Source organism: Cloeon dipterum, chromosome 3 (assembly GCF_949628265.1).
Source record: "Cloeon dipterum chromosome 3, ieCloDipt1.1, whole genome shotgun sequence".
NCBI lineage: Eukaryota > Metazoa > Arthropoda > Insecta > Ephemeroptera > Baetidae > Cloeon > Cloeon dipterum.
Genome location: NC_088788.1, coordinates 29,848,442 through 29,873,218, shown reverse-complemented (window position 1 = coordinate 29,873,218; position 24,777 = coordinate 29,848,442). Strand labels below are relative to the sequence as shown.

The 24,777-nt window shown below is 42.3% G+C and overlaps 1 protein-coding gene and 1 long non-coding RNA gene across 11 annotated transcripts in view; one reads left to right on the top strand and one right to left on the bottom strand.

The window, feature by feature from the left end:
• The first annotated feature begins 726 nt into the window (after positions 1-726).
• The window catches only part of LOC135940378 (voltage-dependent T-type calcium channel subunit alpha-1G-like), a 116,956-nt gene continuing 92,905 nt past the window's right edge, over positions 727-24,777 (top strand). For 7 of the 9 annotated variants that reach the window (XM_065485237.1, XM_065485241.1, XM_065485232.1 and 4 more), the window contains exon 1: positions 727-1,293. In XM_065485237.1, coding sequence (XP_065341309.1) covers positions 1,058-1,293 — 236 coding nt within the window. In that variant the 5' untranslated portion in view covers positions 727-1,057. The remainder of the gene's footprint in view (positions 1,294-24,777) is intronic. The other 2 variants (XM_065485235.1, XM_065485240.1) reach the window with 1 other exon arrangement.
• On the bottom strand, positions 9,160-10,494 carry LOC135939828 (uncharacterized). 2 transcript variants are annotated; one of them, XR_010574780.1, is made up of 3 exons: positions 10,121-10,494; positions 9,936-10,062; positions 9,160-9,843 (listed from the first exon to the last, which is right to left on the bottom strand). It is a non-coding gene; the product is annotated as an uncharacterized LOC135939828 (long non-coding RNA). The 2 variants fall into 2 exon arrangements; XR_010574781.1 differs by having other exon boundaries at positions 9,936-10,059.

The window sequence follows — 24,777 nt, the reverse complement described above, 5'->3', positions numbered from 1 at the left end:
AGGAAATAAATATGGTTTTAGGTTTAATAGGTGCGCGACAGACAAAATCTAATGAAACTATGAAATCTTAAAATGACGAGATATTGAAATTCAAAAGAGAATTGATAATTTTATTACTTATATTTAGGAGATAATCTGAAGAAATATAACGAGCTCAAAAGTTTACAAGTAACAAATTTCAAATCAATTTTTGAGCTATTCTTGTAGCGTTACATCTTTATAATATGCTGGGCTAAATTTAAAAACTATTTTTTTGTAACTGACACGCACATTTTTAATATCTCTGCTACCGCGAGATGTGTGAAGAAATAAAAAAATGCTGAGTGAACTGAAATAAAATAGAACTAAAAGTAAAAGTTTGCTTTGAAGAAGCTACTAGATAAAAAAAACTCAGGAATAAGGCGTCGCAATCACTGTCCAATTTTGTGTTTGATTCAAGAACGATGGAATGGCAGGACAACGTGCTCCGGGAAATCAAAGCTATTTCGGTCACACCCCAAGTCAAACATCCCGTAATCACGCTCTCTTGTATAGCTATTGTATTTTTCGTATTCTTCGCAAATAGCACCACCCACCCGTTGATGGGGTGAGAAGAGCATCACGCAAAATAAAATCGGCTCACGCGAGCGAGGCGCGCAGGGCGATGCTGCGCCCTGGTGCGCAGCCCCGGAGTGAGTCGGCGAGCAGGGCCGCGGCGCGGAGCCTCCAGACGAGCGCGCGATCTTCACGGCGCACGCCTAAAGTTGGCCAGCAGAGGCACCGGCGTAATTTCAGTACTCACAAGCGCGCTCCTCTACAGGTTAGAGCGAGCGGCACACAACACACAGCACGTCATACACACATAAGAGACGGTGGCAACGCTCTCTCATCAGCAGCCAGCAAACTGTCCATTGCATTTATTCACAGCAGTTTTTTTCTACCCTCAGCAGCAGCCAGCCAGCACTCCGCAAGTCAGAAACTTGTCATCGGTTAGTGCGACAGACTTTTGCGCGAGTGATGCTTGAATGTGACGACTGACCCTTTTCGCCGGCGGGGAGGGGGGTCTTCAGCAGCGACCATGGTGCGTCAGGGCACCACCAGTTTCGGCGGCGAGCAAGTGAACGGTGGAGCCGGCGCCGACTCCGAGTCGGACGTGCCCATGTCCGATTTCGAGGACGACGATGACGACGACGACGACGATGAGGACGATGACGAGGAGGATTTGCCCTACCCGGGCTTCATCCCCCTGGCCCTCGGATGCCTGGACCAGCAGACGCGACCCAGGAACTGGTGCCTGCGGATGATCACCAATCCATATCCTTTTCTGCTCACTTTTCCTGAACGTATGCGACACAGCTATATAGGCACAAAAAGGGTTTTAGCAGACCGCGAAAAGAATATATTTACTTGTTTGAAACATCAAAGGGATGTTTTAACGACGAGCCGCGCTGCATACCGTGCATTTCCCTCTGCCGGCTGTGTGAAACGCACGACTTTAATTTGGTTTAAATCTCTGTTTTAAGTAAATCCCGACGGTCTGCATAAACTGAAGAATAGCGAGTTTGGTTGAAGTAGCGCAGGTTTTTTTAAGTTCAGAGGTCACAAGCATTTCATAATGGGTCGCTGGGCGGCACACATTTATATAAAACATACGCCGGTTATATGTTCACATTTTTACATTCCACCTGGACGAGGACGGTTGTAATTAGGCTTTATTCTCGTACAACTTTGATTACCCCGCGTTAAAAGCAAAGTTCTGGCCCGAGTGGCTCTGCCTGAGCTGTTTATATGAGACGTGGCTGAAATTCCTAGCAAATTTGTCTTTTTGTGAAGCCGCGTCTCATGTCAACGAATGAAATTGTTATGTAACTTTTGCGTCAGTGGAAAAGTAAAGGGTTAATTGAAAAATGTGCTAATTTCAGGCTCAGCAGAAGGTAAGTGGAATTTACATTTTGCCTTTTATTTTTATCTTCTTTTCAACCATTTAACCTGAATACTTCTTACACAATGATGATGATGATGAAATATAATTAAATGCAAAAATGCGATATAGCTTTAGTTACAATCTCAATCTTTGCGCACACGTACTAAGGTGAAGTTCTTTTGTCAGCATCGACAATTTAAAACACTACGGATTTTAAGGTTCATTATATGAACTTAAGCAATTGAAAATATTTCGATTATTAAAAAAACTGCGAGCAAATCAAGCTTGGAAACTTAAACAGTTGTTTAGCGATCCATTCAACGATTTCCAGCATTGCGCATTTTTTTAGATTAATTTAATGTTAATTCAATTCCATTTTTACAATTGAACTTTTTAATGATCGTTTAGATTTAGGTCCTATAGACACTCGCGACAGAAACTATGTACTACTACACAGGTCTGTAGTTTTCTAACTAATTTCCTAGAATATATTGACACAAATTTTAAAGGTGGTTTTGTGTTCTTGTTAACACTGCTGAATAAATTGCGCCAAGAACATTTGCCGTTATGATATTCCAATTATTGCTGTCTGAACAAAGTTTCCTGCTATAATGATCAGGCAAATCATTATATATATATAACACGATGCTGACACCAAATTTTAACATAATCGTGAGGGCGGTAACAAGACACCGACTAATTAAGACGTTCAAGCGCCGTCGCCTGTAATTATATGGGTATTGATTGCGTGCAAGGAAACCTCGCAAACGCGCGCATTGCTATATCAAGCTGCCTGCAACAACACACATTATTTGGTAGCCGTGCGTCACAATTTTTTGCCACCTATTCCACTGAACTTAGAAGCCTATTTGGTGAAACGTCGGGATTTAATTTTGCGTGACGAGCCGCAGCCCTTTGGCGAAGGTGCGTCCTGGCCGATCGGGCGTGCAGGCATACGGAACCTCCTCTTGCCGCACGCGCTGGAACTTTTTATTGCATTTCGGGACATGCCGAGCTTAAAGATACGGTGCTCCCGGTAATTCTTGTTGAGAAACTACACTAACCCTCTCCGTGTAATTCAAGGTGGGTGGCTGTGGGGTATATTGCGAAATCGACGCAGAGGGCTTTTTTATTGTGAGCTTGCGTTGTTAATAAATGAGTTTGTAGGTGAACCGCAACATTAAATTATTTTCCTATGCTTAAAAGGTCTGAAAATGGTTATTTACTAATCATCCATGAAAAAAAAGTATTATAGAAGATGCAAAAATTTAAATTGGGGCTGATCATCCTATTACAACTAGTAAATTGAAGTGTCCTATTTAGTTTGTTTTGTGTATTGCATGAATTAATTCTTGACCTTCAATTCGCGTTTTCCATCAATTTGTATAAGCAAACAACTGATATACACGCGAGGATTTCTGAGAACACTGTTCATAAAAATATGATCGGGTCAAATACTGTTTGGTGGTCATTACGTCGATCATATAATTCGATAACAATAATAAAAATAGTGCTTTAGCTCTGTGCATTACGCAAGCAGAGGCCAATCCTCATGGGCGAAATTTTATGTCAATTGATTCTGTTGTTTGAGCCATAGTTTACTCCACCTTTTTTCATTACATGCTTTTTCTTATACATAAAAGTATTTTTATTTACGGTTCGGACTCGGAAGAACATGTTATGGTAATAGAATAACTGACAATTACATGCATGAAAACAGCAAACCTAATTTTCGTTGTGAATATGAATATATGCGAATATATCAATTCAGCGTGACTGCATTGGAAAGAGATGCAAATAAGAAGTCGTAAAATCAAAACGCCCTCTGTGAAAAGCGATAAAATAAAATCTACGTGAGACCCATTTTGCAAATCGGGATCTCTCTCAGTTTAGTTAGGGATGTGAAAAGTCAATGGCAGGGCAGTGAGAGTTTTATTTTTGTGCTTAGAGAGGTGTTTTAATTTTGTTACCTTTTAAGGTGATTTGATTCGTTACGGATTCCATAGCAAAAGTTTAGAAAAAATGAACAAAAAACAGAAATTATTCAACAGTTTATATCATTTTTATTCAAATTAAGACTTAACTTAATTAACTGAATCAGATGATCTAATGATTTTTAAAGGAATATATTCCAACAGGAACAGCATTTCAAAGATATTTTAAATTCAAGCTAATTTGAAACATGCAGTAGTTGTTAGTTAATCTGTTAGGTGGTTCAACTGATTATTTGAATTACGCTTTTCACGACCCTGGTGTCGCTGAGCTCAGCTCTCGCCGGTTCATCGATCTCGTTCCATTTATTCATGAATAGTCTGCAGATCAGATGTGTTATGTAGTATAATAATTATTATTTCATCGACTGCAGATGGAATTTAATTTCCGCACCCATTCTCCGTCGCTCTGGAGGAATGAATTCGCGCGTGTATGCCCATTACTATTAACTGATACAACACACATCCCGCTACCGGCGCCAGCAGTCGTATAAATAAGCAACGCGATAAGCCGGCTGATTAGCATGCCGCTTTTTAATCTTCTTTATTTGCAAAATTCATAACGCGCACGTTCATACTGATATGAAAATTCAATAGGTCGACGGTTTATTCTAATTTCCGGACAAAAAAACCGGCTAACTCCTCCCGCTCAGCGTTTTGCATCTGCTCATTAAGAATTAATCCGACCGACCTGCGCCAGGCATGCAAATGTTGCGGTCGGAGCGAATTTTCGGCGGTTGCAATTTTACGAGGCGAGATGATGATGCTGCTGCTCTGCTGTTAAATTACAAAACACACACACAAGCCGCATGCTTGTTCTGATGAGAGCCGTGTATACGCGCCGTGCAATTCTTCACACGCATACACAATTTTAAGATTCATCAAGCGCGTCGAGCGCGAGCAGCATCATTAAAAATTTTACTGTTTCATCAGCCGCGTGCTTATCCGAATCTTGCTTGTTTTGTTTGCATTTCGCCCTCGCCGCAACAGTGGGATCAAAACCACATCTGACAGTCATATTTACGTGTACGTATGTGTGAGCTTATACTCAAGTCAAGAAACTATACCGTTACACAAGTTGCGTCGAGTTTGGCGGGTACAGCAATTAATGCCAAACTTGGGCCAACTTTGCCGTGTTTGCTTATTTACAATCAACTGTAATTACGTTTCGAGATCTTTGCTAAGGACTTTGTTTGATATAATTATACCTCACTGTCAGTGAATCAGGTCGTTGATGGCTTCGAGATTGAGCTGTCAATCAAATTCAAACTAAGACCGTAGACCTGCTGTATCTGTAATTTGTATTTAACGCTATGCTTTATTGTGGAACAATTTAAAAATGATTTGATTTTTGGTGAGCGGTCATTTGAGTTACGTTCTTTAACAACTAAAAAGCATTTTGGTCATTGCCTTCCACACTGCAAAAGGGTTGCGGACTAACAAGCCTGGTACAACCTGAAAGTACAAAAAATCTTATCATTTTTTTAAACGGAGGAAAAATAATTTTTCCAATCTTCTCGAAAATCTGCAGTTTCCTGGCTGATATCTAATCCTGTCGAAAACGAGGCATACTTAGGTAAGGAGAAATTCCTTGATTCAAGATAAACTATTTTTGCAGCGAGACAGTGCTCACCAAGCACCCAAACAAAAGAGCTAACTGGAAAATTTTCATTGAGCATTAACTGGCTGGGTTCAATTCAGCTTTTATTCAATCCTCAAGGGATCAACTTTATGCTATCGAAACAAGGATTATGTGTGCCCCGTAGCTGTCGATTTTGTCTAGAAAATAAATTGAGAACGATCAAACAATTTGTTTATCAAAAAACGATTTGCACTTGTCATAGAGTGTGATAAAACAAAATCACGAGGAAAAACATGGACAATGGATATCGGTATATCAGTGTCCAAATATTTGGAAATCCGGCACGCGCGACAAGGCCGACTCAGCTCTCAAGTCTATTTGTTTATTTTAGCAGAGCGACATTTTTTCCTGATCGGATCAAACGCAAAGCGGGTAGCGGGTGTCAATCTGATAGCCTGGGGAGCGCGTCGATTGGTGCGGAGGCGACGTGGCATGGCAGCTAACTCCCCAGCAGCCCGCCAGCGGTAATGGCGACACAAATCGCCAATTTCTTGTTTCGCTCAAGACCTTTTGATTTTGCTAAGTTCCATCGTCTGCGAAAAATTCCCCGGGGCATAATAAGCTTGTTGGATTTATCGCTTTTATGCGTCGGGTTCCAAAGCAAACAGTTCATTTGAAATGGTGATTGACGCGTTTTGCCAGATGAGTTGGCATCGGCGAAAAATGAGGGTCGTAAAACTAATGCAAACACAGCCAGATGAAGGGACTGACTAACCGAAAGATAGCTCATATTCCAAGTCATGAGGAAACACATTTTAATTTTCTCATTCCTCTCTATCGGGCTGCTGATTTAGAACTGGCAGGAAAAAAGCAAAATGCGTATTAAGAAAATCGGACGTATTTAAACCCTCAGTGGGATTCCACGAAAAAAATCTTAGTAGCTCGGGAATCACTCGTAACACCCCAGATCGATTTACAAATAGGCAATTTTCCTCGGCAACGTTTCTCCCGAAATTCAATTCGTCTTCGCCTGCTTGTAACTGAGTAAGCAGTCGGCGCCGTTTTATTTCCCCAATCGGAATACTCGCAGACAGAAGAGAAATTGTTGCTCAGCAGATTTCAAAGCAAATCGGATAAATTAGCCTCCCTACCTCCCACGCACGGACGCGGCCTGGAGAACGGAATTAGCCGCGCTGCTTGGCGAGATTTTTCTCTCTCCAGAGGCAGTCAGCAGATGAAATAAATCTGCATTCATCTCATTTGGTTCGATTCCAGCTAGCTGATTTGCATTCCAGCAGGCGGATTCCGCGGAGGCGTGTCGAATTCGTCCGCCGGAGGAAGAAACAGGCTCGGCCGGCGAAACGGTGCGCCGGTTATTTTAGCAGAAGTCTCGCCGAGGGAAAGAAAGAGAGGGGCCAAGGGAGGGCGTACAGGATGTAAACTGGATGTCCAAATATTTATAGTATTATCTCCTTCCCTGTTATGCCTCAAGAGCGTGTGTGTGTGTGTGTGTGTGCGAGAAGGGTGTGTTGACTCCTTCATCTGCTCTCGCCCGAGCGCGAGCCCAAATGCAAATTGTGCTCAAGCGGAAGGAGAAAAGGAGATCGCGTTCGGGGTGAAGGCTGGGAATCTGATCATCTGACTGCTGTTAACGAAAGCAGATCAAACTGTTTGCCCATCAACATCCGTATTTGGATTTGAATAAATAATGATATGAATTTATTCATCTATGCATTACCCTGGAACTATTCCGTCAGTCTTTCCTTTAATAATTAATTTTTATTGAATTGAATCATTTAAAATCTCAACGAATTTAATCTTCCTTGCCCCCGTTTCAATGTTCGATGAAATAAAAATCTTATTGGATATTTTCTCTTACACGCAAATACAATGGCAGCGACACGACAAATTAAAAATGCCAGTGGCGTCAAACTGACAAATCAAAATAAACGAAACAGGGACAACGATAGCATAGCGCTAATCCTACGCAAAATAGTTAATGCACGCGTAGCATGAGTCAGCACTTAATGGCCGAATCCTGGCATCCACATGCCGCATTGTAAGAAGCGTGAAAGCAGTCTATTTGAATTGCAAAAATGAACGAATTTGCGAATGAACGTACCCCGCCGACATGCGAGCACAAAGGAATGAAAAAATTCGGAGAACATACCCGCGGTCTGTTCATTATTTCGGATTTATAAATAAAAAATGAACCAGAATTTCTGGAAATGCGGTGTTAGCGTGTACAAAAATTAATTTGCTCAGTCCCCCACAGGGGAAATCTTCAAGTATAAACAACGCCATGTCAAGCCACACTGACATTCTCTTTTTCTCACCGTGCTTTCTTTGCCCGTGCAGTAGTGTCAGCAGCTTTAAAGGGGGTAAAAATGAATGCAACCCGCATTGCAACAACTGGAGCAGAGAGACGGAGAGATTAAAGATATAAATACACAATGGAGCTGGAGCGTTCAATTAAACTTGTGATTCCATTTAGCTACCGCTGCATTCTCATTCATTTCCTCCCTGATGAAGATAGCAAAAAGGGGAGAGGAACTGAAAGCCACAACTCGTAAAAAAGTTGGCATCGCTTCAAACAGCCAAAGGAGAAATGCCCTTTTTTCCTGAGAGGCCCAAAAAATGCACTGCAATCTAGATACGCATCGTTTTCACGACTCAAACCAGTTGACATAGAGCATTGGTACGAAAGCGATGTCTCAATTCAATTTAGCTCCTCAATTAATATATATTTCATATATACACTGTAAAATATATGAGCAAGTGTTTCATAGTGTTAGCATGTTCAGACGCAGCGCATGAAAGTATTTCTAAATATTCCTTTTCTCCCTCATATTAAGACTAAAGATTGAAAGTCAAAAAATTAGTTAGTATAAGCAGATAAAATTTCCAAATCAAATCAACTAAATCAGAGCACCAGATAGCTCGCTTTGTATTTATGAATAAGCCCTCGATTTTGAAATCAAACACGCTTGGATTCAGCCTGTTGAACTTGTGCCACAGCTATATAGCGAAAAACTAAGTTGCCGTGCATCTCCTTCGAAAGAATCGCCGGAGGTTTCTCATTACCCAGTCCGCCAGCGGTCGACTGGTTTCTCTTAAAAGCGATCTGCAAGAGGCAAATCTCTAATTCAAACAACAACTCGCCCGAGCACGGTTATTTCCAGTTACATTTGCGCAGCCGGAGTTTTAATTTGAAGAGGGCCTTCTTGTATGTGTTTAGTCCGCTACAGGGAGAATCTGCCACGGCGAATGGAATGCAAGCAAGTTTCGGTCGGCTGTTATAATTCTGTGTATTTTGCCGCGCGAATTATCTTTTGGAAATGTAGCAGCAGCCGCGCTGAGGAGTGTTGTCTTTCAGAGATAAAGATTGTGAATTGTGAGGGCAAAAGGGAAACTGTGTGGCTTGGGGATGTGAAAAATAGCCTATTTAATATTCCTAAGAATAATTTACACCGAGGAATTAAAATGGAAATGAGCAAACATTTTAAATCAGATTCTGCTTGCGGTGTCACAATCCAAGAGCAGAGTTCAGTAATTTATACTATTTGAGGCTATTCAGCACTTTACAATTTGTCTAATAGAAAAATCTAGGATTAACTGTTTTTAGTTTCCTTACTAATCTAACCAAAAATATATTCAGTTTTAAAAATAATTTTGCATTCTAATAAATTACCAAATGTCGCAAAATGAAAACTTTTCACGTCCCTATAACTCAAGTCGAGTGCTTTATCCGGTATTAAATTTTTTAGGGTAATTTATTAATTAGAATCGGTTTGCACGGCGCAAGTGGGTCGTAAAAACTTGCCGTGAGCACACCTAATTAATGTAAACATTTAATTAATTTTAATGAAGCACCCGACCGACAATGGAAACAAGGCCCTGCGCTGCAAATAAAGAACGTGCGCGCATGATACTCTTTTATTCATAATTTCCGCTGGGAGGAATGTGCCAACCGTGGATGAAAAATAAAACGCTCTAACACCGAATCGAACGGAAATATTCAATTTGTACTCCTTCCGGACTGTAAACGTATCGGCACATGGGCCGTGTGATTTGTTTTCAGTTTCACCAGCCGCGTTTCGAGCAGTTTGCGTTTTGCATGTGTGATTTTGGCTTGGTGAGCGAGCAGAAATTTTGGCAGCCAGAGTCCATTTGGAGTGTTAGTTCAACCAGAAAATGGTAAGCCGTGCTGCAAATTTAAACTCTGTGCGCCGCAGCGGCGGTTGGCTTGTTACTTCAAACAAGTATGCAGACGTAGGAATGAGGCTCTCGTGAAAGTTGATAAATAGGGCATTTAGCCGGAATCATCTGGAGCAGAAAATCCACTTCGCCTGCCGTCGCTCTTGTTGCTGAAAAGTCTCGAAGAGTTATGACTTTTGAAAAAATTTAACCACATTTCTGGAGGTAACGCGGAAATATGAAAAGTTGTAAAAATATTTACATTTTCCTCTCCACGTTTGTGTGTAGTTATTCAAAACATCGAATGGCAACATTACGCAATCCGAACAAGTCAACACTGGAGTCAATCACTCTGTCAGTCTCGAGTCAAGAAACAAACACTCCTGCTGCTGAAATTATTTCCAGATAAATAGAAGACCGCGGTGAGCTTGCAAAGAAAATTTGCACCTTTTTGTTTTAGCACATCCCTTTGTGGCAGTGCGAATGCCTGTTATCTTTTAGCGCCCCTCAAGGGTGATTCTCTGCAGAAATCCGTCAGGCAGTTTCAATCAGTGCCGACAACAAAGTATATCATACGCGTGTTTTTTTATATCTGTGAACTACTTGGCGGTGAAACTAGGGTAAAAGAGACGACATCACACCACAAGTCGAACGTTTTGACGCGGAGCAGAACCGGAAGGAAGGACCGACGGTGCCTCGCGCGCGCGGATTCGCGTCTGGCCGTGAGCCCGCAAACTCGGCAAGGGTCGCCGCAATCGGCTTGAAGAAAGCAAAGTTTTCAACCCCGTCTTTGAAACAGGTAACAGAATGAAGCAGACCAGAAAAACTATTTTTTACTTAAATAATTTAAATAGAAATAGCTCTAACAATTGATTTAAATAATAGCAAGATGGAAAAACACTAATACTTATTTATATTCACTGTAATTTAAATTTACACCTAGTATATATAGTGTAAGAAATAATTTTTTAAAATCCTTAGAATAAATTTTTCTTTTTTTGTGTGTTCAGATGCTATCACGGACCAGATTTTGAAAACGTCGTTTTTTGCTTAGTTTCACAACATGAAATAAATTTTGCTCCGTCTGAATGAGGCTGGATTGTAGTATTAGGACCAATTGAGGCTTCCCACTCGGTACACAAATTCCAGCAGCAGACCTCGCTTGGTGGGTCGCTCGCGCGGGGCGGCAATACACAAGCAACGCTCTCTCGAAATAGCACCAAACTGCTCCGTGTATTATGTGGTGACGTCATAATAATACACAGCACATACGTCTCCCACTCGCCGCTGAGATGCGGTTCGGTTGTCATTGTTGGCGAAATGTGTACACAGCTCCGGCAGCTGAGCCAGTGGGCCGCGGGCGATTTCGCTGACGAGTTGCTCAAAACTGAGCAGCCCCTCTAGTTGTTGATTAAGTTGCCGCGTCCGCCCGCCCGCCCGTCTTCAGCCGCTCGCTGCTGCGATTACGCCAATAGCGAGAATTTAATTGTCGGTGTGTCTTGGGGCAGCGCGGCTGCCCGTCAAGAGCAAGGTTGCGCCTTTGTGCACTTCTCTGCGCGCACCTGAGTGCCTGCTTCCTGCCCCCGAGGTTTTCTTGTGCGTTGCGAATTCTTGGGCGCTGAGCACGCAAGTCTTGGAGAGCTTTTGCAGCGTTGCGTCATCTGGAATAATATCATGCTTTACAACTGTTGAAAAATTTCAAGCCATTGCAAATACACGACACTCTGTCCATATCAATACAAATTTCTTCTGGGCGGAAATGCGCAAAAGGCAGGAACAAAAGGTTTCGCAGCAGACACTCAGCATAAACGACTTTCAATTTTCCAGCAGCAGTTTTCTTATATTTTCACTTACTGCCTCTGAGCAGCAAAATTATTCAACAAAGAGTCAACTTATGAATAAAAGATCAAAACGCACTGTTCGGTCCAGAATACGAAATGGCACTGCGCGTGAGAGCGTCGTCGCTGACAACAAGTTCCTCTGGCCAAAGTTTGGTGCTCCAGATTGAAATCTTGCAATGAATGGAAAGTGTGCGTTTGATTGTGCATAATTGGTCCCAAGAGCGTTTCAAGTGTTTCCCGCCTACCAAACTCTAATTAAGAGCGGTAAATGAGAACGGTGCGAGCAGAACACTTCCACATTGAAGGAAGGAAATGTGCTTAGATCAATAATCAAATCGTCATCGAGTACCTCAAAAGAAATAACACGAATTGAAAGAGCAAACACGTCATGAAATTCAATAATTTACATTCCTAGCTAGTTTTTTTTGATGATTACTTTTTACACATTGTTCACTTCTCGTACCTACTTTCGCGACATGAAAGATATGAGTCAATAAATAGGTTTATTACAATCGTCACTCGCACTGGAGTAATATTGGACACTTAATTGAAAAATTATAATAGCTAGTTAGCCATAATTACATATTGAATTCGTCAGTTTTATTTGAAAGAAAAAACATAATTGTCTTTTAATTGGCTATCACAGTTCACAATCAATTCTGGAATCGAAAATTTTGGTGCGAATGTTTGTTTTCCACTCTTTAGTCTCTTCATATATGTATGTAAAGGAAATAATCATTCTATCTTTCTATGTTCAGCTTTTATAAATCACTTGCTTGGTCGGCGACGTCACTCAGAATACCCTCAGTCTGGTGTATTTTTATCACCCTTATATGCTTGCAAGAATATGGTTGGATTACCATAATAACCAGAACGCCAAAGAGGACAATGGATAGCAAAAATTCTGTGGATTTACGAGCCATAAAATTGTCCATGCCCACTCGAGTCTTGCGATCAATCATAAAATCGTGTCGATTGTTCTCCGCCTTTGGTGGCGTTCATATACGTTGACTGCATCTCGTTATAAATGACGGACGTTGCGATTTTCGTCTGCCAAACTTGGGCCATTAAGTCATAAATGCAGAGGCCGTGTGCCATCGATTTTGCATACCTGGCCGCGCGCTGATGAAGAGCAGGCAAGACACTGCTGCTGCTGCTGCAGAATAAAAGAGAAAGAGGCGGAGGGGATCCTTGAGAAAATATTTGCCAAGAGGGAGAGGCGCACGCTGGAAAAATTGGAGGAGAAAAATGTGGCCCCGCGGTTTACCTGACTCGAAGAAAAATAAGAAGCAGCACAAGTCATTTTTCAGCACATTTCACCTGAACAGCCTAAAAGTTTTGGCCTAGGGAGAATATAAGTAAAGGTTAGAGAGTAAGTAATTTGAAAGTGTGGCACGTTGGGAAAACTTAGGCAATATTATTTAAAGCAAACAAGATTTGACTGCATCTTATTCCATTAAACCAGGACTAGTTTTAGATATATTCCATTTATCATGAAAAATCTGTCCCAAAGCGCAAGGTCTCGTCTATATTTAAACATTTAAAACAATCTTTTCCATGCCGTGTAAACGAGACATCTGCAAAACCGAAACGAGAGAGCGCTACAAAACCAAAAGTCTATAACGAAAGCGTTTTCACCCTTTCATCGTAGAAGACGATCACTCACTTTTATTTCCAGCGGCGGGCTCGACTCGAACAATAAAACTGAGTATACATACAAACACCAGGCAGTGGGTTTAATTGCATTTTTACTTAGCTGGCCGACCGACGACGACTCGGCAGTTTCATAGCGGTTTGTTTATAGAGCGAGCGCTGCGACGACGGCGGCGGAAAATTTCGCAACCGCGAGCCAGCCAACTACTTTGAGCTGGTTTCCTTTGCGTCTGCCACACACACTCACACACAACTGGAGACTCACCTGGGGGAGTTGAGCGGTGGCAGATTATGCAGGCAAACAGCATTATCAGGGCCAGTCGCGTGCAAACACACTGAAAAACTTTGCTCAAAGTGCAGTTTGCCGACCGCGGTTGTTGCTCCAAAGTAAAAAGTCGGCACGAGCAGGCTTGAGTGGGAGCTGCAAGAAACGGTATCACTTACTGATGCTCGGCAGCATTTGCACCCCTCTTTCGCATCTAACAAGCCAACCCAGAATATCAAAAACATTAAATTACGAATCAGTTTTATTCCAAAATGCTAATTAATTTTAATTTGCAGTTCCCAAACCACATTTACCCAAAATGAAGGTAAGGCAATTGTGAGAATGACGTCAAAGTTTGAATAGAAAGCTTTAAAATTAAAATGAGTGCATTTATTAAAACAGGGCCATTGTATGCACACTAAAATTGAAAAAACAATTTTCAAGGCTTGATTTTATCTCTCGAAAAGTCGACGGCATAGAGTCTTTGGCCCGACGTAAAAATCCTTTCCTAGGAGTACAGAACTTGATATCGATATCAAGGTTTGAGCGAGAAGCCGACAAAAAAGACAGTTACTCGTTCTCTGACATGGATAGGCAAACTTCAAACTCACGATTGTTGCTCCCAAGTTAAAAGTCACTTATCAACGAGCGGGGTCGAGTGGAAAGCGACAAGAAAGGTTTCGTGCTTTGATGTCGGTTGGTGATTCGCGGCAGCTTCTTCTCGTCCCACCATTCATTCGGGAAAATAGAGCACGAAGAACAATGCGCGTACATGCACGAAGGCGTTTTGTGCTTGCGCACACATGCAGTTTTAGACGATGAAAGAAGTGACGGCATGGATCATCTCCAAAGTATGCGTTTTAATGAGATCCCCTGAGCTGGCGATTGATGTATGTACCGCTTCCAGATTTTGCCGCACCTGAGGCGTTGGAAATTCATTTGTGCAACGGTGCGTGCATCGGGCACAAAGCAAACTATTCTAATGAAGGAATCGCGCAGAGGAGGAGGCGAGCTGATTTATGAGAACCAGATCCTTGACTCCTTGAAATATAACTCTTCTTGGAAAGCGAGAAAATGTGAGACTCTGAATGTGAAATATTGCGAAAGGGGCGTTGAAAAAGGGAGAAAATGAATTATTAGAGGTAGCATCGCGTTTGAAGATTGTCCTTATTTAATATAAACTGAATGGTCCATTCACGAATTAATGAATCTCTCCAACCGAGCATAGCTATGTGAAATGGGTGTACGCGAAATTGGCCTGCTCGCGCACGTTACATTCCAGAAAAATTAATTACAGCGAAAGGCTTTTCCAGCAGCGATATATATATATACGTATGTTGGGAACCGTGCGAATCGCATCAGCCAGTCGAGTGGCGAGTTTTTCACTGAGATTAAATGGACCGGTCATCAAAATTAATATCAACCACACCGAGGGGAAAAAGCGTTCATCACGGTCGCCGCATTTGCACGAACGGTTTCTTTTTCACAGCACATGGAGCGCTTCCCACGCTCAGCCGACTAATCTGTGAAATGAACGCGAGATTTTTGTGAAAGAATGAGAAAGCAAGAGTCGGTCTCCTTCCCTCTCATTAGTCTCTTTGCCAAATTAGTCGGCCTTTCGGGCTGAGGGCAAAAACTCGGTCGGCCGCTTGTTTGCAGGCCAGCCGGCCGGCTAATAATTAAAAGTTGCCCTGCACAAACAGCAGACCTTGTGTTTTTTTCGTATGCACTTTTGCTCCGGCAGAGAACAATGGGCTTCATTATTCGAGCCGGGGCAGAACTTAAGAGTTAGTTACTATAACCGTGCATACACAAAGGCAACATACTGCCCTTGGGACCGTTGTGTGTAACGATGAAAGTTTCATTGGCATTTTCTTCAGCGCACGGGCGAAGCGAATTGTTTGTTCGGTCGTTTAGAAATAAAGCCACGCGGCAATGGCCATTATCGGCAAGAAAAATGACTCTCATTAACTGTTGCTCTTGCGCACGGTAGATTGCCTCCCTCGTTTATTATTGCAATGCACACCACTCACAAGACGAACAAATTGGTTATTTTCTCTCTGATATGTGTGCTAAGGGTGTTTAGTTTGTGCACAGAAACAAGTTTATGGACGCTATTTCAAGCTCGACCCAGTGAAAAATCGCGTCATCACGAAAACAGAAACCAGGAGAAGAAAACTGTCGAGATGGCTCAAAAGCCCTGATTCAAAACGAGGCCCCGGCCACAAATTGGATAACTTTTTTGTTGCCCATCCAATGCTCACCGTGTTATGGTCAGCGATTTTTTCACCAGACCCGAATATTGCCTTGTAGGAGGGCGAAAAAATAATGGTAATAATAAAGAGGCTATGTCAACAAGCGGAAGGAAACGGCTGTCGCATCGGACATCGAAAATCCATGAGCCGAGCGGTTTTTCGTGTTATGCAACCCGCTCGGGGAGGCTGCCCAGCGGGTTGCATACGCCCGCCGAAGGCAGGCGCCGTTTGGCCGAAACACAGCCAAGTGTTGCGAGGCGAGGAAGTGGCCAACAAAAGAGGCTCGGCTCGCATTCCGAGGAGTGTTCGCGGCCGGATGAAAATGTAAAATCAATCCCCTGTTGACAATGGGCGTGAATGCCTGCATTCTGCTGACCGCAAAGGTGCCGCATTTTCAGCCAATTTGCGCTCACACTGTCGGAATTGGGACTCCATGCGCGTCTGGCAAACGGTCACTTGTGGATTGGGGAATCAAGTGAAGGTGTGAATATAGCTGAGGATGATAGTCTTCGCCTCTTTCTACAATTTATATTTAAGTTCAAGGATTGCAACAATATTCCAAAGCTTTAAGGAAACCTAACAATTCAGATTTATGAAGGAAAATCAACACTCGAAGTTATCTTCATTGTATGAATAAAATATGGGAAAATTTAGTAAACATAAATCGTAAAGCAATTTATGTTTGATGTCACACAATTCCGGATATAAAATGTAACTATAAATTTCGTCCCTTGTCTGAGTTACGGTCAGGACTGTGAGTAAAGAAAATTTCCAGATATCTTGCAATAAAAACAAAGGACTAATATTGCGTTTGGTGCAAAAAAATTGGAATTATGAAGTTCACCGAGGGGATACAATGGATTTCCTTAGCACCCGGGAAGTCTGCTTTTTGTTGCCGCTGCTCGGGCAAGGATTACGAGCTGATTTAGTGCAGCGACTCAAGTGAGAGCGGCGCGTGTTTTTTGGCACCGTCTTTGTTTTCATCTGGAATTGCGCGCGTGAGCGTGAGATTTTTAGCTGGCGCAACTCCCGCTGCCGGAAACGGCGAAACATAGTAAAGCAGCCGAGGATCAATATGGCCTGCTAGCGTCTTAATTTGATTGCCGCGAGCCCAGCAAACCGAGAATGAGATGCAGTCGCTCATAAAATTTACAGCCGGCTCTTTATTAACTTAACCCTTTCCCGCCGGGACATGTCGAGAGGAGTAAATCAAATATAAATTGCTTATTCGATCCGCACTTTCAGGAAGGCGATCGGAGCTGAACGAGCCAGCCTGAGAGACGTATCCGCGTATATGGTGCTGATTTCGTTCTTTCGCCGGAAAAGGGGCTCATTGAAATTTCGCATCTATCACACTAGCAGATTGCGGAATCGAGCGCTCCGTTCAGCCTTTTAATAAAATATTGCCCTCAGGAAACCTCGCATCGAAGTAGAACGAAAATGCGGCCGTGTTTCAACATTTGCATCCAATAATAAGAGGTATCTCTTACAAAGTTGCATCCAAGCTATATTTAAAACTTTTTAATCAAGTCAGTGTCATAAATATCTGCAGAAGTCCATACTTATCGATCTGGCAGAACAAAAAAATGGAGCTATATAGCTTCTAGAGCAACACAAGTTTCACAATCAATTCCGCATCGCGGAGGGCATTCCACAACAGCTCTTGCGGAAGAACGGAAAATAGGAGCGATATCAATTTTCCCAAATAGACAAAAATGTTTACTGCTGCTCGGTCGTGACCCATCCGCCAACGTGATTTGTCGCCCTCGCTTTATTTTTCTGCAAAACGGCAATATGTCGCCAAGGCAGTGCGCAGAGGGTCGACCCAGAGGAAACTCGACTAACCCAATTTTGCAGTAATAAGTGCGAGATTGACGCCGGCTGCGTTCATAGAAGGAGGGGGGGAGGGATGAGAGTGGATAACCTTTTGGCTCCTGCTTTTGGCGTCTTTTTTGGTGCCACATTATCGGTTCGTTATCAGCTCGCTCGCAAACGGAAAGCATATATATCTGAATCAGCTTTTTAACGCACGAATGCATTCCATTGTACTCTTTTCGCACGGTTATCGTCGTGACGCCACAGCCTTCTTCGCTCCTCCTTCATCCCGAGTTTGCAGCCAACAATGCCTCCTTGCGCGCCTATCTTTTTCTCCACTCGCATTCAGCTCCTCTGCCGCAGCCGCAAGACATGCTCAACGACAAGCACGGAAACGTGTGTACATTTCCGAGTGCACGCAGATTTGCCGCGTTTTGTTCTACGCCATAAAATATTATCAATCAAAAGAACACTATTGTGTTAGAAACCGTTTTACGGTCCGGTCATAGAACAAGTGCCGAGAAAAGTACATTTATATCGTGTAGAAAACAAAAAGTTAAAAAAAGATTCGTTTTTTCATCAAGTGCTTGAATGTTGGAGACAGTTGTCAGTGAAATTAATTTTTTATGTTTTAAAGGCAAAATATACGAGTTTTTTCAAACGAGTTTTAAAAGGCCTTTGGTGTCTCTGATGAGCGTCTCGTTAATGGTCTTTAAGCCTGGAGCCAATTTCCAAAATGCAAGTGTTGCAGATGGCTCCCTTGAAATATATACATTTAATTAAACAGCAGAAAATTCCCTTTTCGTCGACCGCACGGCCTCTCAAGGGTTGCTCGTTGCAAAGCACGACCCCATTCATCACCCCTTGCTTTTCTGTCCCCAAAGTGGAGCAAAACGCCCCAAGAAATACAAGGACCCTGAGACAAAAAGCGCATAATGCCTTTTTCGTAGCATTCCACGAGCCGCATTGCAACACAAACAAACTCCAGCGAAATTCCAGTCTGTAGGATATTTAAAAAAAGTACGCCTGGTTTTATTTGAGCTGGTTTGATAGCGAAGCAGCCACTAAAAGCAGCATTGCGTATCTTTTTCAAAACGGGCTTGTTCGCACTCTCGCGGCGTGTGTTTGCGCAGCAGTTTTTTGAAGTTACGCTCTACCCCTCGGTCACAAACTTTCGCAGAGGTTAAATCCTTTCATTTGCTGAAGCTCCTAAAACTTGTTGATAAAAATTACCACCGCTGCCTCGGCTACCGGACATAATCCACTTTTTCTGCTGTACTTTTCGGGCCCAACAACAACAGCAGGAGTAACAACACCAGAAGCAGCAGCAGGAAAGGAACCACTGGTTCAAGTTGGCAGGCAGCTTATAATAACGTAGAAAGAGGATTAGATAATTGCCTTGCGGCACTGTGTGCCACTAGCTATTTTGACACAAAATTTACCCCGAAAACAGGGAGAGACAGAAAGGGTAAATAAACATCCAGCACAAATGTGCGCCCTCTGTATGAGGGTAATTCTTGAAGAACTTTGTTTTATTGCTTTGAGAGGCTTACATTTTAATTTCACTCAAAAACTTAAGCCATACCGACATTTTATGAATTTTACACGGATTCAGCCGAGATATTCACATCCGCTTATAGGCTAAACAACTTGTTCAAGATTTCATTCTTCTCAAAAACTGACTTTTGATCAGTGAAAAAGTATTTGAACCCTATCCGAAAAATACAGAAAATTTGGTATCACTTCCACAAGAGATAGCGAATGAGAAGGGAGGTTTTTGGCAGTAAAATTGTCATGCGATACGCGGACTGGTAATAAAATAAGCGGATTTGGAATACATATTTTCGCCAGGCACTGAGCCTTCTGCATTAGAAACAATCAATACCATTATTCACCGTGGCTGCCAAGCTATAAAATCTTTGTGTCACACTACGGATTAGCGAGCCTCTTGAGAAAACATGCTAGATGCGTCGTAAAAACAGGAAGATAATTGCTCGGATCCCCGGATACGGGCGATAAATTTTCATGACCTTTAATTGAATTGAACTGCAAATACCAGGCATGCGTGACCCAAAATTTTATGACACAATCGGCAGCTCTCGCCGAGGGTACGATAATTTTTAATAACGCTGGACCACTCGCTCGCGGGATAAAACTCAATTAGCGCTGCTCGGCAAAGTACACGTAATTCCAGACAGTTCGTTTCTCCGACCAACCAACCCTTTCAGCCCCAGGAAAGAAGGAGGCCTGGGAAAGTCGATACGCACGCGTGCGCGCGTGATTATTTCCATATTGTACCGGAGTCGACCGACCGGCCTGCCTGCTCGGACACATGTACTCTGGTGCTAATGAATGTAGTCCTGTAAACCATCATTATCTGCGCCATTGTTCATGCAGGCCACTCGCGTTCCAACCATTATGCGAAACTCTGGTACTGCGTCGAAGCCGTGAGTTATCGCACCCAGTGCGCAAATTGCCCCTATTTGCTCGTCGACTGGTCCGATATTGGGGGACGATCGGGGTTCTGCTTTGTTACATCGTTTCTGGTCATCAAACAAAGCGATCAGAAAAGTAGAAAAGAAAAAATTCATCTACAAAGCAACAAGAAATTTAATTTCACCAGATAATAGCTCCAAAATTATCAAATCAAACTTTATTGATCTGCTCTTTGGATAGTAGCACAAATGAAATTGTATTTAGGTATTTCTATTTAAAATGAAATCCACAAAATCCAAATTTAGCCTGTTAATTAAAGAAGATCTAGAATGTCATCCAGACCCAACGACTAATGCCATGCCCCAATTTCTCGCTCGTCTTTTACTCTGATGAAAGCCACAGCAGATTAATCAAGAAAATTAATCACCCCATTCTTATTCGTTTTTTGCACTGTCGTGATTTCTCGTCTAATGAAGTCAGGCCGGCACGAGGGTGGAATTTGAGTAAAAAATACGCCGCCACAGAGTGCGTTTAATCACGCAATCTTTCCAAATGGTAATAAAGCTCTCACAAGTTCGGTGGGGTTCATTTTCTCAGAAATGGAACATTGATTTTTAGCCATTAAACTCTCGGTGACAAGAGTGTTTCGGTATTACTAAATTTTAAAAGTTACCATCAATTAATTTAGCTGTGATCGGCGGTTTCAAGTTAAGTGAGTCAGATAGGATTTTCTTCTTTTGTGAACGGTGAATTATTAAAATACATACAAAATCCAATTTTCCTGGATTTAACCGATTTTCCTCTCCACTTCGCACAAGCGTAAAAGAATGTTCACTTAAATAAACACAGTATGGAGCGAAAGCAATGATAACAGAGAAATCTCATGTCAGCACGTCTCGTGCTATTACATTATTGTGCCTGGTGCGCGTTGAAGCAGATGCTGCAATGTTCATTAAAATCCTCATTAATTTTAATACGCAGGAATAATAAGCAGTCGCACGCAGATGAAATCCGTGACCTTTTCTCGAGTCTCGCAACCTTGAGGAATAATCAGCATTTCACCTTTAAATCTAGGACATTCGTCCCCCCCCCCCCCCCCGTGAACCGTATTATAATCGTTTCTGTCACACAAGCTGAGGGACAATCGAATTCAGCGACGCGGACTGTGTTAATAAATGGGAACATATGTTGCGGCAGCGTATTATGACGGCGCAAAAATCCTCGTTACATGTGTGTAGAGAGCGTGCGGATGTGTGTTGGCCGCTGATAAACTCCTTCTTGACACATACGTGCATAAAACAGGCGTTTAATTAAAATAAAAAAGGGGAACGACACACACGCCAGCAGCAGTAGCAACCTTTGCTTACAAATGAGTACCTATATACGTGCGGACGCTTTTAATTAAAATTTATTTATCGCTCCATCAGCTAGACGACCTCTATGCGGAGGCCATGAATTTGAAATTAAATGTGTGAATAATTTTGTTCCATTTTTTTCATCTTGCGCCATAGTTAGACGAACAAAAATTTCATTTTCATGGCATATATGAAAAGATAAAAAGTAGGACCCGGGGAAACATCAACATAAAATAGCTCTGATGATTTTTTAGTTACTTTTTTGATAGTATAAAATTTTACGTCCCAAACGTGAAAACACGCATTACCGGATAATGACCGTTTCATATACCCGAAATTTTTTCATCCTCCTTTCGCGTCCAGGACGTCCACAACGCGTAGTTAAATACCTGATGTGCTGCCAAGCTCTGAAAGTTGGTGCTTGGTTGTAATTCAATTTATCAAGTCGAGTGAATGCAATCATCTCCTATGAATAATAAATCTATATAGGAAATAAAGTGGTTGGAAAACAGCTGATTGTGAGTAAAAAAAATATGTTGTGGCAAGCGCCTCTTGAAAATGATATTGACGTCCTGTACGCGAGGAGATGATGTATATAAAGCAATATTTAGGGCGTTTGAGACGCTATATACATAAAGAAACAATTAATTAAATAATTATTAATGACCACTAAGAGTTCACTTTAAGCAGATTAAATACCTTCCAACCGTGATGCTCAGCTCCAGTCTAAAAAAGCCGAATTGCGTTACCTTTACCAAATTTACACTTTAATGACCACTTGGCTAGAAGATGAATTCGCAAAACAAGACAATGTCGAAAGGTAAACCTTGTTGGCCACACCCGCTTGTTCGCAAAACTCATTTATCTTTCTTGAGCATCCGAATTCAACTTTAATGCACAATTCTTGTCGAGAGCCCCGCGTGGCCGGCTCGCAAACGTTGATTAGCATAAATTCACAGGCTGCCACGGCTTATTTTGGCCAATATCAAGCCACGCGTTTTCCTCGGGGGCTTCAAGCTCGGCTCGCAAATTTTGGTTGCACCGCAGCGGCTGGTTGGCGGGCGGGCGAGAGCGTTCGTTGCTTACTCCTCGGCTAGTTAGTTAAGCTGTGCGCGCGTGTGTGTGTGTGTACGCACACACACAAAAGCAACAACACTCACTCGCAGAGCAGGCAACACTCATGTATTAATACAAATTCGGGCAGCCAAACACATCCGGCCCAAATACCTCTCGGCGCAGCCTCCGAGCTGCCGCTCACCCTGATAAAATATTCATGTGTATTATGCAAATGCAATGGTCGGTTTGATCAGTCAGTCAGCACGGCGATGCGGGCTAGACGCTGCCGGGCCTGTTTCAATCAATTAACCGCAGACTTGCAGGATTGTCCGACATTTCAGACGACAATTGACAACCGTTGCTAATTTGATTTAATCCCGATTAATGAGCGTTAAACATGTGTCGCAGTAGTAGATCATTAGTTTAAATGAAAAATAATTTAGTATATTATAAATAATGAATTTATCATTAGAGTAAGAGATGAGACAACTTATTGACACAAATCATTTCCCCGCACCTTTTTCTGTAAACTTTTAGAGCCATATGAAAATTTAAGTTTGCGCATACAAAGAAAAAAACAGAATTTGGGTTTCACTAAGCAAACCTAGCAAAATATAGCAACTTTATCAGAGCTATGGAAATAAAAATTTTCGGAGAGGAGCGAAAATCATTTACCCAGAAAGCGTTTGTCACGACCTTTCCAGAGTGTTGAGCCGAGTTTTCCTCTTGACACATTTCTCCTGAAATTGACTTCAACAGACGCGTTTCGCGAGAATAGACCAAAGTGGGACATGCATGTGCGGCGTCTGGCTGAACTAGCAGGACAACCGTTTTTGCGCTGGCCTCCTTACTCAGCACAGCAGCTGATGAAAAACTCGAAAAACTGCACAAAATGAAACTCATTATTCGCCGCGAGTCTGTCGGTCGTCGGCGCAGCGCTTCGCTTTCTATTATTCTCTTCGTCTGCCGGCTGGATGACGCAGGAAAAACGATTTTTCCGCTACCAAAGGCCAACGCGAAACGCCACCGCCACAGTTTGTAACACAATTGCGCGCGCCTTTCGCCGAATGCAATGGACGCCCGTGCGCACTGTATATTCCACTGTCAAACTAGCTTAACTTTCCGCTGGAGCGAGAAAAAAAAGTGTAAAGGTTTCGGTTCAGGATCAAATGACTCTTTTTCGGTCAGTGAGCAGCGAGTGAGCTAGACTCAAACTGCTTCAAAGTTCATGTGAAAATCTTGTACGGCAAATTTTTGGTGCTCTCTAGTGGTTTCAAAAAAAAAAACGAAAATGTCGGAAATTCCTAATTTACGTGACACTTGTTTCCAAATTGTGTATTTTAAAAATCATAGAATTTTGAATTGCTAGATAATAAGTAGCTTATGATAGATTTTCTAAATTGTTCATGTTAATTAGATATATTATAATTTATCACAGCTTTGCTGTTTGACAGGGGGTAGTTGCCTCTGTTTGATAAATATAAGTAGCGTGTAATGATAAAAATGTCTCCACCAGAATTTGAGCTTAGTATTAATTAAAAATTTCCATCACTTGTCTCACTTCCTGGCTTAATAGAAGCTTAAAAGCAACTTATATAGTGCTTTTAGCTTATACATCATAGCTAATAGGAATGAGGTATTTTCCGTCTCTAACAACTGGCTGTGACGCTGTGACACATACGGTATAATGAACCCGAATTATTAGTAATTTTTTAGTAGAGGTGTGACGCAGCTCGGCGGGAATCAATACGGAAAACGTCAGCACCGCGGGTTGAATGACAGATTCAATTTCAACAAAACCGCAACGATATAAAGCAAATAATTGAGCTACAAGGTAATAACCAGGCTCCAAAATAAAGAAGCCGGAGCGCTGGCAATTTCCTCTCGTCGGCTTCCATATCATACTGCGCGCAAATTGTATTTCTCACTGTCAATTTGGCTGTTTGCTCGCGCGAAGGAGTTGCCCTCCGTGATGAATGCTGCGAGCGGCGGAGAAGGAGATGCCGCGCGAGCAAAATTTGTTGGTGTTGTGTTTGTGGTCGGCCTCTGATGTGCACACATACTCCATTCCTCAAGCACTGCAGAGGGCAATGAACGGCCTTCTTCACTTGGCTGCCGCGTCGAGATTATTTGTACTTCTAATGCACCGAAGGCAGAGCCAGCCCAACAGCTGCATCTTGCTAATCAAGACATCATTTTTCCCAGCGTGTGCAACTGGGACGCTCTTTGAACTGCAATCTAAATGTTAATTCACGTTCAAGTTGCTATTTGCATTGCATAGCATGAGATTTTTCACAAATTCCACCCCGGAAATTTCAGTTTGTTCAGCTGTGAAGGAAAGTAAATTTTTGAGTATGTTCCACAGTTAGATTTGTGTACATATAATTTTCAAAATCAACATGCACTGTTATATATACATTCCCTTTTG